Here is a 19,450-nt window from a genome sequence, read left to right as displayed (position 1 = left end):
ACCGCCCAATCTGGCAACACTGCGCACATTCTGCTTCTTTTGAGCGTATACACAGAAGTAAGGCGGAAGGTAGTTTGTCGACGTCACCTCAAGACGACGCCAACGATTGGTCAAATTTGCGGGAAAGTTGCGGTGATTGGATATAATTGCAACACGGCCCTGAATTCACGGGGATTGGTTGAAGTTGCAAATCGCAACATCGTGAAATCCTGGAGGGTCTGTCTAACTTGCAGTCTTTCAAATCAAAAGTCAAAGTCCTTCCCACGCCACATGGCACATAGGGCGGCGCCGATCTCCGTTTCCGTAGCCCTCGGCCTCTCGCTTATTACATAACTAGGGTTACAGTGGGGGGCGGGTCCTCTGGTAACCTCGAGAGTTTGACTCCGCACTCGCATCTGTATTGCAGCGTACCTTGCCAGATGGCAGTAGGTACCATTTTTATGATGGTCTTTGGTACGACCCGACCGTGAGTAGAACTCGCGATCTCCCGATCGAGAGGCGGACACGCTAACCACTAGGCCAGCTCACGGTTACTTGCAATCGTTACTGCCAAGATATTTGAATCGATTTGATCTAGAAGTCGTCGTGATCTCCAGCGCTCACGGTTTACGTTTTCTTGGCGTTGATCCGAAGACCTGTTCTCCGCGATAGACTGTCGTAAGCAGACAAAAGGAGTTGAAGTGTGGCAGAAGATGGCAGTGTCGTCAGCGTATTTGGCTTCTTTTATATATCTAGTGAGTTTTTTAGTTTTAGATTTCAGTCGCCTGAGATCAAATACGTCACCATGATGTCTGAAGCAGACCTTGATACCATGCATGTGTCCTACGCATGGTGCCACTGTTAACATCGCAGATCTTGGAGAGTAAACTCAAAACCCCACGATTACATCTTGGTGGCTTCTGCAACAAGTTTTCATGAGGAATAACTGGGGATAAAATTAGTCTTTTTCATTTTTCTGTAAAGCTGCTTTGCGGCAATGTCTGCTGTTAAAAGCACGATACAAATAAACGCGTGCGTCAGTTTAATAGGGGAAATGGTCCAGCAGCTAAAATGACGTCACGTGAATACAGTATTCTTCTGCCATTGCTTTTGGAGCCATGACTCCTCTTGACAGCATGTTTTCTATGCAATATATATAGACTGATGTAACCCTGTACCTCCAACGTGCACATGTTGTTGTAGTTATGTAAGATTTTTTCAGTGCACCTAATAATAAACTGGCAATTTTTTCATGTTCATCAAAGGTTTACCAGTCCTTGCCTTGCCTCCCCCCCCCCCCCCCCCCCCTTCAGGGGTCATCGGTTTGACCTTCGTGATCAACAAATTCCGCATCGTCAAACTCACCACCAAGGACCAGTTCATCATAGCGTATGGTGGCCTGCGAGGAGCAATCGCTTTCTCCTTGGCCTACTTGCTCGAAGCGGACCGGTTCCCTGTGAGGAACATGTTTGTCACAGCGGTCATCACAGTCATCTTCTTCACTGTCTTTGTGCAGGTGAGTGTTATTAAAGACATTTCATGGCCTTGAAGATGCAGCAGAGCCAACAGTAATATCTTAATGGTGGTGACGATAATCATGAAAGTGCTGTGGGATGTGTCCCCCCCCCCCCCCTCCCCCCTTCCCTCCGCCTCCTTTCTGCGCCAGTCACCCGTGTGGACATCACACATCCAATTTCTAAAAGGATTATATCCAAGATATACTGGGGTGGTGGTGTTCTTGAAAAGGGTTGAGGCAGAGGTTTCACAACTGCCAACAAGCAGCTCCTCACTGCACAGCTCGTAATATTGCTTCCTGTTCTACACTCCTTAAAACTGAAATGGTTGTTTTTTTAGGGGGAAAGCTCTGGATGATTTAAATTGTACAATAAATTTTTTTCGCATGGTAAATTTGAGGGGAAAAATCCATATTGTACAAGCTTAATACCTACAGCTTAATATAAAACCCATAGTGCCAGTTCAAAAGCTGCTCCGTTCTATCGGAAAATCACACCATATCCTTTAGAGCTTTTTCATTTGTCTGGGTTTTACTAAAAAGTGTGGGAGGAAAACGAGTCATGTAGGACCCAGGTAGATGGAGTACAGAGAGTACGCAGGACTCTTGCCACACAGACCTAAATGCTCCACTGGTTGGAACTGTAGTAGTTCCTACAGGCAGCAAGCTGTACTTCAGGATTTCAGCTCCGCTGGTAAGTTATACTGGGAAAGCTTGACCAGAATTTGCTTTAGGACTGAAGATCATTGCAGGTCAAATTAGTGCCATGCCGCCCATTCCTAATTTCATTTGGTATCTGTTTTACATAAATTTGCATGGGTGGGTTGTTGGGATTTGTTTGTTTATTTGGTCGTCAAATACTTTGGTCCAAACCCACTTACAGGTGAGGTGGAGCCTAATCCAGGCCCAGGATCGGTTTTGTTAAAGGTGGGGTATGAGATTTTTTGTTTTTTTTTTCAGGAGTATTTTTTTTTTTTTACCATATTGCTTGAAAAGCTCCTCACACCCATGTTGCAAGCAGTACAACAGAAGGTTTGACCCAAAAACGAAATATTTTAATCCAGTCTACAGTGTAAAAGGAAAAACGCCATCCAATCATGTCGAGGTACCACCTCAAAATGATTGGATACTGACACGTCAGTCAGACTGAAGCCCGCGAGCAGCCCGTCCCTGTGTGTGTGTGTGTGTGTGTGTGTGTGTGTGAGAGAGAGAGAGAGAGAGAGAGCAGCCCCTCCCCCAACCCGCGCACTGCGAGCAGTGTCACACAGAAAGCACAGGATTTTCTCAGTGCGCTCCCTCCAAACAACGGGGATTTACATGAAAACGGAAGGAGATATTCACAAAATTTTCACAGTGAGCGCCACAAGGCTCTCCTGAACACACTGATGTAATTTTTTTGTCTGTAGTGTAAAAAATGAGGTCACTAGAGCGAGTTAAAAACGAGTGACTTTTCTGCCAAGTTTATAATGGCAGTCTATGAGGCTGCGCGGCTGCCCTCTCCTCACTTTCAGGCTTCTCATTCAAAAACTGCAAGTCCTATCGTGTAGGTAGACACATTGTGTGAATCAGGACAAGTGTGGCTACTACTTTTGAGAAAACTGTGTGTAGAGTGAAAATTGGGGCTGAAAACAGTTTAAATGAGAAAGTTTGAGCTATTTTTCCAAGCTCTCTACACTCTAACTTAACGAGCTCTACTGGTGTGTAACGCAATAGACACCCATTATAAAGGCTGATTTTCTCAGGCTTTATAAGGGGGAGGGGGGTGGAGACGCGGGGGGTGGGAGCATGGCGTGGGCGGGCGTGTTTCTTTTCAAAATATGGCTTGCGGGAACCGTTATTCCAAAATCTCGTACCCCACCTTTAAAGGGGAGATTGGCAAATCTGACAAAGAAATGACTGACTTGGCTTCTACGCTTCAGGCAGACACACACACATCGATCAGAAGTAGCAGCTTTTGTTTGTCACATGCACACTCAAGCACAGTGAAATTCATTCTCTGCGTTTAACCCATCTGAAGCAGTGAACGCACACCCAGAGCAGTGGGCAGCCACACTACAATGCCCGGGGAGCAGTTAGGGGTTGGGTACCTTGCCCTCAAGGGCACTTCAGCCCAAGGCTCCCCCATGTTAACCTAAGTGCATGTCTTTGGACTGTGGGGGAAACCGGAGCACCCAGAAGAGAACCATGCAAGCTCCACACAGAAAGGCCTCCCATCAGCGGCTGGGCTCGAACCCCGAACCTTCTTGCTGTGAGGCGACAGTGCTAACCACGACACCACCATGCCGCCCTGTGTGTGTGTGTGTGTGTGAATAAAAATTCTCTCTGCAATTGCGCACTCTGATTGATTGGCTACTCTATTACTAGGCTATCAGCTCATACACCGTGAGTAGAGAAAAACAAAATGGCGGAGCGTGTTGCTGAACCAGCTGAGGATGAAATAAAAACTCTACTCAAAACCTCAGAAATATGGAATCAAAGTATTTGATGGTGAGAACGCATCTCTTTTTTTTTTTTTTAATTATTTTTCAAGAAATTATCGCATTTTCACATTGCTCCGGTCATTTCGCAGTTTTACATTCTAAGCGGAAATGATTTTGTTGGACGTTTTGTATACAGTTTTTATTTATCGAATTTGCAAAAAAATAATATAAAAATGCTCCGTTTCTCAAAATCCAGTGAACGTGGACAGAAGAGTTTTCGTGTACTATTTACAACACGGTGCCTGCCCAGTGAACCGCCCCTGTATTTTTGAACGAGTCATGCAGGGCTTTTATCGGCTCTCGCTGTGTTAGTACTGCAGAGGAAGATGTACAGTCGGGTCACGTTTCATGAATCTGAAAATGATATCCAGTGAAGAGATTTCACTGATGGCATAGCTTTGTCTAAAGCCATTGTCATTTCTCCATCCATCCCCAGGGCTAAGGAGAACAATGGTGTTTGATCCAGTTTCCCAGAACGCTTGACTTGCTAGAACCCTGCCCACTATGCACTGTTCCAGATATCTCACTTCTTTAGAATCAGAGCTGTCCTGTAATTCTTATATTTGGCAGCAGTGAAATATATTTCTAAACTCCTGTTATTTATGAAGCCAGAACACCAAAATTCACTCTATTTGAAGGAACCAAGCCCAACTAAAGAAATAATTTGGATTGATTTGTCACTTTGCCACATTTATAGCCAATTTAATTCAAATTGAGACAGACAAAATTAAGAGAACTTTCATTTCTTTCAGCCCTGACGTGTTCAGTTGTGATCGCCAGTCTGATAACGTTGTGGACTGTGGTGGTGTTTGATGCAGCTTTTGCAGGAGTTGTTAGTGTGTGTTGATGTACACTTCAGGGTGTTTGTCGTAAATGCAGGCGTGACTGAGTGAACAAGGATCTGTGCGCACCATCATCCACTGTTTTGTTAGCAGTAATCAAGTGTGAAGATAAGGTGATGAAATGCCAAATGAGCATGACCTGGAAAACAATGTTGCTAATCTTGATTTAGGTGCAGTCGTACCTTTTGTAAACAAACTTCACTTATTAGGTGTGGGCGAAATGACATTACCGTATCGGGATACTTGAAGGCATTTCAGCGGTGCATGCTGTATCGATTTCCTAAGAAAACAGCAAAACAGTTGTAAGAAAAAGTCCTGTGGAAAAACTTGGATATCTATTTTTGGGAAAAAAAAAGGACTACTACTTTTTTATTTTTGAGTCTGATCTTTCAGTCACATTTTCTCCTCGAATTTGGTAACCTGCCGGTTCTCGGAGACAAAACGGCTACCAATCAGGGAGGGTGAAAGCAAACGTGCTTCATCTGAGACATGTGAAACCAGCCATGACACGGGGAGAACATGCAAACTCCACACAGAAAGGCCCTCGCCGGCCACGGGGCTCGAACCTGGACCTTCTTGCTGTGAGGCGACAGCGCTAACCACTACACCACCGTGCTGCCTGGTTCATCTCATCTCATCTCTAGCCGCTTTATCCTGTTCTACAGGGTCGCAGGCAAGCTGGAGCCTATCCCAGCTGACTACGGGCGAAAGGCGGGGTACACCCTGGACAAGTCGCCAGGTCATCACAGGGCTGACACATAGACACAGACAACCATTCACATTCACACCTACGGTCAATTTAGAGTCACCAGTTAACCTAACCTGCATGTCTTTGGACTGTGGGGGAAACCGGAGCACCCGGAGGAAACCCACGCGGACACGGGGAGAACATGCAAACTCCGCACAGAAAGGCCCTCGCCGGCCACGGGGCTCGAACCCGGACCTTCTTGCTGTGAGGCGACAGCGCTAACCACTACACCACCGTGCCGTCCCTGCTGCCTGATTTATTTATTGATTTATTTATTTTTTAATTATTTTATTTGTCTAGAAGACAAAGAGAAAAGACAGCAGTTGCAGTTGTTATAATACAGAAATACATTCACAAGTAAGAGATGTGAAAATGAAAAGGAAACTTGTAGATATCGGCATACTGCTGGGGTGGGTTGTTTTTTTTTTTTGCACTGCCACAAGTCAGTGATTTTGATTCCATGAGTTTTGTTCCAACATGCACTGCTGTAACGCTTAGACTTGATCATGCTTTAATGAACTTTGATTAAACTTCAATCCAACAAAAGGCAGATCTGCAGGTGCTTGCTTGTGGAGCTACACTGTAACTGGTTTAAAAAAAAAAATCGAAAGAAGAGTAAGACTGTGCCTTGAGTCTCCTCCATGAAAAGTTCTGGTGTTGCAGAATCTGAACATGCAACTCGTTCTGTGACTTTTTTGATTTGCAACTAGTTGCACCAGAAATACTGTAATGGTTTCATAGGTGTGGGGGTGAAATATTTATGCAATCAACTTTTTAAAAAAAAAAAAGGGGGCTACTGTGTGCAATCATAACTCCTTAATCCTCTTGAAGCCCATTTCATCTCCAGGCTGTAACACCTACAAAATGTAGGAAAGTTCAAAGGGGTGAAAACTTATGCAAGTGTTTATAAAGACTTTATGTAAACTGTTGCTGTAAAGTCAGGGTTGTTCCAAGTTGCATCATCATCGGACACACAATTGTTGCAGTGTGCATGAAAGGTGTGCAAGTGTACATTTGCAGAGGTGCAGAGTCGGGTCAAAGTGGTTGTACGGTGGGTAAACTGAGGTTAGTTTACTGGAAGCAAAGGTGCTGCTGGCTGCACTGGGAGGAAGTGACGGGTGATGCAAGTTTGCACTGTGCGCGCGCAGGCGCACTTGGACATTTAGTCTGCAATGCGGTTAAATGTGCTCTGAGTCGACACGGTCAGCTGCTACAAAACGGCAAGGTGCTCTTGTCTGGCCACAAATGATGGTCCATATAGACATTCCTGTATGACGCGTGTGTATATTCTTCCCAAAACTCATGCATGAGGCAATTCATAGCACTATCTTCTGTGTAAAGATGATATTTCTTTTATTTTTAATTTGGCAGAAGGGCTCGTTCTGTCAGTGGTGCTGGTGGATTAAAAGCAAGTAGCAGCTGCAGTACCGTAATAGGATTAAAAACAAAAAAGCATGTCTGCGGTTTGTTCACTCACCCACCAGTTAGGCAAGTAACACGTTGTTGTGTTTTTTTTTGTTTTTTTTTTAATAAAAGCAACACTTATCACTCATCAAATAGTTTAATTGTATACCTCCCCAGAGTTCAGGGAGATGCTGAAATGGCATGCATGATTCTTAGAGTATCAAACGCTCATGATGGGGCTCTGTGCATCAAAATGCTGACAGATATGGCTCTTTTTTTTTTGGTACATATTTAAGTTATTCCATGAAATCGAGTCATACATGAGCTGATGGCCAATGAGGCGCGTACCGGTAGCACCGAGTTGGCTATAAGCCATGTATGACAAGATTGAATGGAATAATGGTTTTATTCTATCCACAGTCACTGGATTTTGAGAAACGGCGCTTTTTGCAAAAAACAAAAAAAATTAATTCAATAAATAACTTTGTACAACATCATTTCTGCTTAGAATGGAAACAAACTGGCGAAATGACCAGTAGCAATTTGTGAAATGTGGTGGTGGTGATGATTCTTGAGAGGGAGGGGGAAAAAAAAAAAAAAAGTATTTTTCAAATACTTTTATTCCATATTTTGTTGCCCCTTTTTTTAAAATCCCCTGCCCAAACGAAGTTTGGTGGAGGATATAGAGACAGGTTCCATCCGGTCACGTTTTCGTTTCTGGGCCATATCTTTTTAAAACTACTGAAGATATCTTCATGAAACTTTTGTAGACATATCAAGCAGCATGTGAACTGGTGCCTTTTGCCATTTTGAATTTTTTTTTTGGGGGGGGGGGGAGGAGGAGGAGTCTCATCTCATTATCTCTAGCCGCTTTATCCTGCTACAGGGTCGCAGGCAAGCTGGAGCCTATCCCAGCTGACTACGGGCGAAAGGCGGGGTACACCCTGGACAAGTCGCCAGGTCATCACAGGGCTGACACATAGACACAGACAACCATTCACACTCACATTCACACCTACGGTCAATTTAGAGTCACCAGTTAACCTAACCTGCATGTCTTTGGACTGTGGGGGAAACCGGAGCACCCGGAGGAAACCCACGCGGACACGGGGAGAACATGCAAACTCCGCACAGAAAGGCCCTCGCCGGCCCCGGGGCTCGAACCCAGGACCTTCTTGCTGTGAGGCGACAGCGCTAACCACTACACCACCGTGCCGCCAGGAGGAGGAGTATTTTTCAAATTTTTACATAAATTGATTTTGACTTGATTTCTAAAAGCAATGTTCGTTTCCGGAGCATATATCCAAAACTCTTCCTGATATGGATTTGAAACTTGGTATACATGTTAAGGTGGTGATATAGATGAGCCTTTTCATCCTAAGAAATTTGAAAAATAAATTTTTCATGTTTCCATGGAAATAATTTCAGACTTAGGTTAGTCTTAGGGGTAGGTTTTGTTTCTGGAGCAGATCTTGAAAACTGAGTGGTCTGGTCTTGGAAAGTTGGTTTAAGTGTTGATTAAGTAATGTATATGTGTCTTTTGATACTAAGAAATGTGAGAAATTGTAATTTTTAGCTCTCTGGACTAAAGGTCCAGTGGGTTTATGCCATGGGCTGCTGAGGTCAGTGTAAAGAGGTCGGGTTGGTTTCCTGCAGCAGAACTTGAAAAATGTGATGTATCTTGAAATTTGGTATATAGGGCAGGGGATATAGATGACTGTCTTCTTGTTTTTTGTATTTTTTTGAGTTTTCTTCTTTAGGGTTTTTTGGCAGTTGGCAAACCAGCTTAAAGGTGCATTACCGCCACCGGCTGGGCTGGACTGTGAAACAGGCGATATTGAGAGGAGGAGCTCCATTCTTTTAGCTATTTCTGCTTCTTTTAATTACTTGATAATTTTTGGGGTTTTGTTTTCGAGTAGAGTTTTTATTTCATCCTCGGTTGGTTCAGTAAAAAACACTGCCGTTTAAAAAAAAAAAATTTTGTTTTAGCTGATAGCCTAGTGGTAGAGTAGCTAATTAAAGCACGTGATTGCTCATTTCCAGTGAATGCGGAGAGAATAATTATATAAATTTCTCCGTAAATTTCTGTGGACATGGGACGTACTTCAAATGGTTAATCAGAACTTGTCGTAAAACGTTCAACATACAAATCAAGGCGCAACTGAAAAGTGTTATTGTCAGGAGATCGAGAGCTCAAGCCAAGACCGCAAAAGGTGGGAGGGATGGCATACAGTACACGCAGCAAAATTACAATATAAGGTTAATAAAACCGAAAATGTATGAATAACATGTTAGTTAAGAAATAAAGCAAGTTGAAAAATGACTCGAGTTCCCCTTTTAAGGCAAGTGTGTGAGTTCAGCATGCAATTCGATGTTTGTGAGTGCTGCCTTCTTGAAAGATGCCGAACGTCTACAGTTTAGCTACTAGAATGCGAGGATTTTCTTTTTAGCGATGTTGCCACCTCCTGATTTTTTATCTTGAGAGAACAAACCCAGGCAGCCTTTCCTCTGAATGTAATGCAGCCCTGGTGAAATGTCTAATGACAATGTAGGATACTGGAGGTCAATATACTGTAACCTTGCGTTGGCAACGCATTGCATTACGAGGCTAGCCACACCCTCATGACTCTCCTCATCTGATTAGTCTGCAACGTTTGAAGGAAAGATGCTTCTGGGAGTTGAGCATGTGCCATGAATTATGATCAAGCCTTCAAGGGCAGGGGGGGAGGTGGCAGTGCTGCTGCATATCGAAGCCAAGCCACAGGATTCCCTTCTGGTGTTGAACACAATTTCCACAGCACTGATGAGAAATGAGCATGCCAAGCTTCAGTCAGATCGCGTTACTTACACACAGCTGTTAATTCTTGGCTCCATAGCTCACAAACCTTGACTGAATTAAAAAAAAAAAAAAATTGTGAAGGTGACTTCTTCCATATCCTATTTAAAAAAAAAAAAAGTTGAGGAATTTTCTGAAGATTTTCAAGTATTGGGATTTTATTTTTTTTTTCTGTTGTGCCATTTTATAAAATACCGCTGTACTGAAACCCTGCTGTATCGTATCTGACTTGAATTCTGTTGATCTTGGCCGTCTCGTACCTGATGTTTGTGGGGCAGTAATGCCGCAGTTTTAAGCCCGGTGTTTTTCACCAAGTGAAGGTGATGGATCACAGTGTGGCGCCATCACGTCATTGACCCAAACCAGAGCTGCTTCCGAAGAACCATCTGCTTATTTTAAATTCAAAATTTTCATTTCTAATTTGTCTCTCTCGTAGCGGTGCTCTTGCTCTGTGCGTCACCCGTTGGGAAAAGTCAAACTGCAACAGTCTTTAATGGCTCTGACTCATTTGCTCTGCAAAGTAGGCTTCAGAAATGCAAAATAATTTGACTTGACACGGAGTGCTGAGTGTTTTATGAGACTTTTTTTTTAATTTGACATCGGAATTGAGCAGTCTTTAAGAATATGAGCAATAAGAATGGGGAGGAACAGTTGATATAGAGCAAGTCTTGTTACAAAGAGTTAATATCAGGAATTGATGGAATTATACCCCTGCTCTGGGGGGGATACTGGTTTACCTCTGTCTGTCCGTCCATCCATCCGTATTTCCGTCCGTCCGAAACACGCCCTTTTTCTCAGCAATCACAAATCATAGCCACTTGGTACCAAATTTCGGCTTGGGGTTTTATAACGGTATACTGTTTTCAGGTCTGTCGCGCATCGACTTCCTGTTTACCAACAATATATTTACGAAACACAGGGTGGATTTTGCAAAATTTTCGTAATTTTTATTTATTTATTTATTTATTTATTTATTTTCCCCCTCAGCAACTACAAATCACACCTGCTTGATATTTGGTACCGAGTTTCAGCTTGGGGTTCTATACCATGTATACCGTTTTCAGGTCTGTCGCACATCGACTTCCTGTTTACCGACAATATATTTACGAAACACAGGGTGGACTTTGCAAATTTTCCGTAATTTTCATTTATTTATTTATTTATTTATTTATTTTTATTTTTTTCCCTCAGCAACTACAAATCACACCTGCTTGATATTTGGTACCGAGTTTCAGCTCGGGGTTCTATACCGTGTATACTGATTTCAGGTCTGTCGCACATCGACTTCCTGTTTACCGACAATGTATTTACAGAACATAGGGGGTGGATTTTACAAAATTTTCATAGTTTATTTTTATTTATTTATTTATTTTTTCTTTCAGCAACTATAAATCACACCTGCTTGATATTTGGTACCGAGTTTCAGCTTGAGGTTCTATACCGTGTATACCGATTTTCAGGTCTGTCGCACATCGACTTCCTGTTTACCAACAATATATTTACGAAACATAGGGGGTGGATTTTACAAAATTTTCATAGTTTTTTATTCATTTATTTTCTTTTTCTTTCAGCAACTATAAATCACACCTGCTTGATATTTGGTACCGAGCTTCAGCTTGGGGTTCTACACCATGTATACCGTTCGACTTCCTGTTTACTGACAATGTATTTACGAAACAGGGTGGATTTACAAAATTTTCGTAATCCCCCCCCCCCCCCAAGCAACTACAAATTACACCTGCTTGATGTTTGGTACCGAGGTTCAGCTTGGGTTCCTGTACCATGTATACCGTTTTCAGGTCTGTCGCAAATTGACTTCCTGTTTACTGACTGAATGTATTTATGAAACGTATAGTATGGATTTTGACACTATTTCAAGAAGCAAAATGCGATTTCAAAATGAGAGTTTACCAAGATGCTATTTGAAATCCCTGGGGAGAGACACTGCGCTTTACTTACTTATTTCAGGGTTCATTATTTGTTGAAGTCAACATTCATAATAAATGTCCTATTCCTTCGATGGTTTGCATTCTGATATAAGCGAGAGCGGGGGGGATACGGAAGTAGCTCACAGTTGAGCTTGCTCCCCCCCTCTATTTTCAGAGCCATCATTCTTAACTCCAGACGGTAACATTTATGAAGTGAATGAAATGTGTTGGTGCTGTTTTTTTGCATTAGTGAATGCTGCAACAGTTGGGTACTGGTGTTTTCATTATCTGTAATCAAGTCTCTTGATGTTTCTCCTCATGTGTGCTGTGGCTGTGTAGGGGATGACCATTCGTCCTCTGGTGGACCTGCTGGCTGTTAAAAAGAAGCAGGAAACCAAACGATCCATCAACGAGGAGATCCACACCCAGGTAATGGTGCATCAGTTACACAGCCCCTCCATCTCTCCACTGCTTTATGACCTGAGGAACAAACACAAGATCAGTCACGTGTATGATGTCTGAATACACATGTTTTGACCTAAATAATAATAAACAATCCTCCTCCTGGAAAAGAAGTGAAAAGAATTCTTGTGTGTTGGATCAGGGATGGTGAGGACTGTGCCTCAGGATAATCTGTAGTATTATGTCATCCTGATTTGATCATTTCCAATCACGTTTTCCTCTTTTTATTGTGTTGTTGAGCGCCATCTGCTGACCACTTCTAACCAGATTAACCTTTTTACATAATTAAGGGTCGTTTCCGTCCTATGTTTGTCCTTCAGCAGACGTCCATAATTGCAGACATTTTGGTAGGATTGTAGATATTGAGATGGTTTCATTAACAAGGATCTGACCAGGTTTCAACAGCAGGCATGTTCATGTACGTGACGACAGTATTTAATTTTGTTGTACAAGTCATATTAACAAAATGTCAAGCTTGTATATTGTGGGCTGGGTTTTTATCCCCCGCTTGCCAAAATTCCCAAAGGGGGATTATGTCATGGCGATGTCGTCTGTCTCGGGAAGGGTACTCGCATTCTGACATCAACTCCTCTCACGAATTTCTCGAAGCTTGGTAAAAGGCCTTGTTATATGATGGTAATACGATTGCGATTTAATTTCGTTTGTGAAAATTTTTCCCAGAGTTTTGACCCTTGATTAAATAACTGACAATTTCACGAGGGTGTACGTTCTTCTGAAATCAACTCCTCTCACAATTTGTGGAGGAATTTCACCAAACTTGGCAAAAGGCTTTGTTATATGACAGTTATACGCATATTGAAATTTCGTTTAATTTGGGCAAATTTTTACCAGAGTTATGCCCTTGATTATTAACAAACTTGTGCTTTGGCAATTTCATCAAGATGTGCTTGCTTTCTGAAATCAACTTCCCTCATAATTTTTGGAGGAATTTCACGAACCGTGACCGGATTCTTTGTTATATGTTGGTAATACACATTTTATTGTAATTTTGCTCAATTCAGTCACATTTTACCAGAGTTATGGCAGAGTTGCCAGTGGGGGATATTGTGCTCTCATACCCCTTTTCCACCAAATCAGTTCCAGAGCTGGTTCGGGGCCGGTGCTGGTTCACAACTCGTTCAACTTGCGAGCCAGCTGAGAACCAGTTTGCTTTTCCATAGCTCACGGTGCTAAGGGGAGCCACGTCATTACGTCGCTGTATACGTCAGTTACGTCGCTACGTTTGCATAAACCTTGACGCGAATATCGAAGCAAAAACAACACGGAAGAAGCAGCAGCAGCAGCAACAACAATAATAATAATAATGGATGACTTCGCGTTTGTACAGCTGCTGCTTCTCGTCGCTTAAAAATGGCGATCTTTCGCGGTCTTATTGTTGTTGGTCTTAACAGCTCCGCCCCCGCCCCCCGCTGACGTAAGCGGTTCTTTCCTCTGGCCCAGCAGAGAGTTGGTGCTAGCCTGGAACCGGTTTTTCTGGCCCCAGAGCCAGTAGTTTGTCAGTGGAAACAGAAAACCCGGTTCCAAACTAAGCACTGGCCCCGAACCAGCCCTGGAACTGCTTTGGTGGAAAAGGGGCATCAGAGCACTTGTTGTTGTTGCTACTATTAATCAGTGTAGACTTTTGTCTCTATATATATATTCAGTTTTTCAGTTCTGTTTGGGTACAAATTGGATGTAATGTTAAATGTCGGGTGACATTATATCTGTAATAGCAAAATGCCTCAAGTTGCAGATCGTGCTCGATTATAGCATGTGAGATCATAATGGCTTTGCAGTTTGTATCCGTGCCTCCCTGCTGTGACCAAGCTTCCTCTGGGCTAACGACTTTTTACAAATCATTTACAAGTTAAATCACAAACCCGCTTCCCCCACATACACCCATGTCATCTTCCATGTCTTCACCCGCTGGCTCCATTTCATCAGCTTGAGACTCCCGAGGGAATCCTACATGCCAGGGGATCGCAGGCTTCACCAGCTAATTACACAAACACAAACTGAGCAGTAAACAGCTGTATGAAGCCGATGAGTCACTGAGGCTGTCAGTTGGGGAGAGACGTTCCTACTAATCTCTTCCTCAGTGTAAATGAGCGACTGAACACAATACACCAACATGATTAGGCTTTTTTTAAGGCTTTAGGTGTAATGTCTTGTCTTGTCTTGTCTTGTATGTTGAGCCTGCATAATGTCCGCTTAAGACGACTGTTGCCACAAACACGTCTTGATGGGCAAATCCTCGAAACACAGACGGGTCCTGTCATCACCATGACCGGGTTCTTAGAAATAACCCATCCAGACAATACGCAAAATATTTATCTTCAAAACGTTTTCTCGAAATCTGCATTCATCTTTATGTAGTGTTGCTATGACAACTTGTGTTTTGAGCTTTTTAACGCATGACCGGCATGAGACTTGTTTCTGAATCTCTGCTGTAATGGCCGCCTTTAAAAACTAATTAGGGTTGTTTCTTTAATTCTTTGTCTCCTTAGTTTTTGGATCACCTGCTGACTGGGATTGAGGACATCTGTGGACACTATGGACATCATCACTGGAAGGACAAGTGTGTATAAAATGTTCTCATATATTATATATAAGGTCCTGCTGTGTTAAAATTTTCTCACAAAGGCACCTCAGCAACGAACATGATTAGTAGTTAACAGGTAATCGTTTTCACCATTTAATGATTTAGTTTGACCTGTAAATCACTACGAAACATCTGGTGCTTTGCGTTACCACTTTCGAATGGTGCTCCAGATTCTGGACAGACAAGACACATGGAGAATAAAACGCATGCTTTTGTTCATTGTTTTTAAAGGATTGTTTTCATCTTCGGGGTTTTTTTTTTTTGGAAGCAAGCCAGGTTGTCTGAGCAGAGAGGATAAATGAAAAATCTATGAACATGTGAAAACGCTGCCCTTTCTGAGCTCATGTCATGATCTCTTTAGATCTGTAGCTAGGTTCTGATCCACCGAGCTTCCTTTACTTAAAGTGCCATTCCACCATTGGATGTATTCTTTGGCATAAAATACAATATATTTTGACAACATATATAAATGGTATCACTAGATAGAGAAATCTTTTAGCTTCAAAATGATATATCAAACACAATTTTTTGACAAGTATATTAATTTTGCGACCAAAGTCACCTACGGGGCGGCACGGTGGTGTAGTGGTTAGCGCTGTCGCCTCACAGCAAGAAGGTCCTGGGTTCGAACCCCGGGTCCGGCGAGGGCCTTTCTGTGTGGAGTTTGCATGTTCTCCCCGTGTCCGCGTGGGTTTCCTCCGGGTGCTCCGGTTTCCCCCACAGTCCAAAGACATGCAGGTTAGGTTAACTGGTGACTCTAAATTGAGCGTAGGTGTGAATGTGAGTGTGAATGGTTGTCTGTGTCTATGTGTCAGCCCTGTGATGACCTGGCGACTTGTCCAGGGTGTACCCCGCCTTTCGCCCGTAGTCAGCTGGGATAGGCTCCAGCTTGCCTGCGACCCTGTAGAAGGATAAAGCAGCTAGAGATAATGAGATGAGATGAGAAGTCACCTACCCTTTTAATTTCTGCCCGTGACGTCATCGGCAGGTTCCCCTTCTTGTGTACCACGTGACGTGTGACGTGGCACATATTATCAGCAATGACGGATAGAACACGATAAAAATAATACCAATAAATCTAGCTAATACCAATAAATCTAGCTAACTGAAAGATTAACTCAATTTTTCGCAATTTTTTTGGCCCCCATATACGAGGAGAAATGACTCTCTCTCTTTGGGGGTTTCCTGGTCTAAAAATAGACCGACACGTGGTACACAAGAAGGGAAACCTGCTGATGACATCACGTTTCACTACCGCGCAGAAATTAAAAGGGTAGGTGACTTTGGTCGCAAAATTAATATACTTGTTGTCAAAAAATTGTTTGATATACCATTTTGAAGCTAAAAGATTTCTCTGTCTAGTCATGTTGTCATAAAATATATTGTATTTTATGCCAAAGAATACATCCAATGGTGGAATGGCAGTTTAACTCCTTCATTGCCCTTGGACGAGTCACGTACGTCATGAAATCTCTTACCGCTGTGCCTTATGACGTACGCTACTCATCATAAACACCTTCCTTTTATGCACCTTACATGGCACATTTACTTTTACTTCGCAGTGGCGCATATGAATTAGTCAATGCCTAAAACGTTCTTCCATCATAAGGCACAACGGTAAAAGATTTCATGACGTACATGACTCGTCCAAGGGCATTGAAGGGGTTAAATTAAATAATTTGCATAAATGCCTGTGATTAGATAAGCCATAGCAGATGATCTGCTAGAGAAGCTGAGCTGGTTCAGGTTTTATTTATTTAAAAAAAAAAATTAACTATGGTTAGTATGGGGGACTAATACTCCCCCCCCCCCCCCCCCCCCCCCCCCCCCATGCATGTTTCTTCATTGCTTTTAGTAAAAGATGGTGACGAAGTTTAATTCACAGGCTCCATTTCCTCCTCGAGTTCATGTTTGTTGATCCAAGCTCCACATGAAGAAACCTTGTGTAAACGTGCACAGTACACATGCTTTAGAAGTGATTCAATCTGCCAAAGCACGTCTGGAAGTCGTGAAGAAAGTGCAAAGCCAGTTCCCACATATTAAAAAGAAAGAAAGCTTATAATATACAAATTTTAGATAATTTACTCACCAATCATCTTCAGTAACCCTGGGAAATTATTTCTTTTTTTTTAAACCCAGATTCCTTTGTCTGTCGGATTCCAGTTCTAATTATGAAAGCAGTGGAACGTAACAGCCGTGCTATTCTCGGAAATTTAATCAGTGACCAGGTGGTGTTATGCGGCTTGCTGTGAAGGGCAGTTACTGTTACCGCCCTGAAGTTGAGGATTTATTTATTTATTTATTTATTTAAAATCGCATCTTTTTTTTTTTTTTAATCAGGGAAAGAGAAACTGGTTTTGTCCATCCAGTCATGCTTTCGTTTCAGGGCAATTTTTTTTTTAAACTACTTAAGATATCTTCATGAAACTTTGTATACATATCAAGCAACATGTGAACTGGTGCCTTTTGCTATTTTGGATTTTTGGGGAAAAAAAAAAGTATTTTTCAAATTTGTACATTTAAAAAAAAAAAAGATTTCGACTTGGTTTCTAAGAGCAACATTCATTTCCGGAGCATATATCCAAAATTATTCGTGATACGGATTTGAAACTTGGTATAGAGGGCTACCGCATGACGTCACCGCGCCGCGAGATTTTGTTAGGCGCCATATTGGAAGACCAAGTACATGCACTCGCAATATAAAACAAAGTACGAGCGAGAGTAAAGTGACACGATGGCTGATAATTCTGGTTATGTGAGTACATTACCAGCTGCAGAAAGGGCACGGTATGTGGAGAAACTGGCTGTGATTGATGGGTTTGACCCATATGATAAGACTCGCGGTAAGGGAGAATGGAAACATAAGGAGGACCTGACACCAATTCTGCCATCTGTTTGCTACCCAGACATTGTAAACTATTTGTTGTTTACACCCAGTGCCTACACTGCTGATGACTTGAAAGCCTACAAAGGGCTACAGGCTTACAATTATGTTGTTAGTGGCTTGGTTCGTGATGATATAGCTGTTATTAAGAATAACCTACACATAGTTATGGCCAAGGTAATCTTGTTGATATTTATCTTTTAATAATATATATTTTCAGTTGAAAAATTAATACTTTTTGTTACTATTAAGGTAACCATAATTTAGGTTAATTTATCCAAATTATACATATGTATTTATGATATATGCCTACACAACAACTATGCTTTATTTATATAATAGGAGGGAGAGCAAGCCCCAAACCATCCTAAATTATTATTAAATTGTAGAAGTCTGGGAGGCTTGCTCCTCATACAGTTATCAACTTGGGGCCAATTTAGCATGTTTTAAATCTGAATTTCTTGCGTTTGCTTACCTCAAAGTGTCCGCAGATCATGCACAGACTTATCCATTATATCCACAGTTTTTTGCCAAGTCTCACACAGGTTTCTTTCAAGTCTACTGTTGGGCCAATAAATCATAAATAAAACAGCTCAGATTTGTTTAAGTCGTTTGCCACTCCACTTAATTCTCGTGGGTTCACATACCGCTGCCGTTATTATCCCCTTATCACGAGTTTGTTGGTCTTCCAATATGGCGCAGGGTCTGTTTACTTCCGGTTTCGGGTGACGTCAGTGAAAGGGGTCTATGCATGTTAACAAGGTGATGTAGATGTGCCTTTTCATGTTAAGAAACTTGAGAAATTTTAATTTTTCATGTTTCCATGGAGGGCGGCACAGTGGTGTAGTGGTTAGCGCTGTCGCCTCAAAGCAAGAAGGTCCGGGTTCGAGCCCCGTGGCCGGCGAGGGCCTTTCTGTGCAGAGTTTGCATGTTGTCCGCGTGGGTTTCCTCCGGGTGCTCCGGTTTCCCCCACAGTCCAAAGACATGCAGGTTAGGTTAACTGGTGACTCTAAATTGACCGTAGGTGTGAATGTGAGTGTGAATGGTTGTGTGTCTGTGTCAGCCCTGTGATGACCTGGCAACTTGTCCAGGGTGTACCCCGCCTTTCGCCCGTAGTCAGCTGGGATAGGCTCCAGCTTGCCTGCGACCCTGTAGGACAGGATAAGCGGCTACAGATAATGAGATGTTTCCATGGAAACAATTTCAGGGTTAGTCTTAGGGGTAGGTTTTGTTGAGCAGAACTTGAAAACTGAGTGGTCTGGTCTTAAAAGTTGGTATGTGTTGATTTAAGTAATGTATATGTGCCTTTTGAGACGTAGAAATTTTTAGCTCACCTAGGACCAAGGTCTGGTGGGTTTATGCCATGGGCTGCTGAGGTCAGTGTAAAGAGGTCGGGTTGGTTTCCTGCAGCAGAACTTGAAAAATGTGACACATAATATCTTGAAATTTGGTATATAGGGTGGGGAAAATGGATATAGAGGACTTGGTCTTTTTGTACATCTTCATAGTCCTGTTTTAACGTTGAAGTAGCTCTTGTTAAAACGTCTCGTCATTCTTATGCATGTCGAACACAAGCTGCCATCTGTCTGACATCCCATCCCTCCCAAAAAAAAAAAGGAAGTGTTGATGACGATGATTACAAGTATGGCATATAAAGGAAAGAGCAGACCATCCATGTTGCTGCTGCTATTATTATTATTATTATTATTATTGATATTCAGCTACAGAATACATGTACATGTCTCAATGGAGACTTGCATAATTAACTAATT

The 19,450-nt window shown here is 42.4% G+C and overlaps 1 protein-coding gene across 1 annotated transcript in view; it reads left to right on the top strand.

Moving 5' to 3' along the window:
• Positions 1 to 19,450, top strand: part of slc9a1a (solute carrier family 9 member A1a) — a 137,764-nt gene that overhangs the window by 99,885 nt on the left and 18,429 nt on the right. Inside the window, exons 5-7 of the mRNA XM_060900323.1 lie at positions 1,293 to 1,495; positions 12,070 to 12,159; positions 14,700 to 14,770. Of these exons, the coding sequence (XP_060756306.1) occupies positions 1,293 to 1,495; positions 12,070 to 12,159; positions 14,700 to 14,770 (364 nt within the window). The remainder of the gene's footprint in view (positions 1 to 1,292; positions 1,496 to 12,069; positions 12,160 to 14,699; positions 14,771 to 19,450) is intronic.

Source organism: Neoarius graeffei, chromosome 19, assembly GCF_027579695.1.
Source record: "Neoarius graeffei isolate fNeoGra1 chromosome 19, fNeoGra1.pri, whole genome shotgun sequence".
In the NCBI taxonomy this organism is placed as follows: domain Eukaryota; kingdom Metazoa; phylum Chordata; class Actinopteri; order Siluriformes; family Ariidae; genus Neoarius; species Neoarius graeffei.
This window is presented reverse-complemented; position numbering and strand designations above follow the sequence as displayed.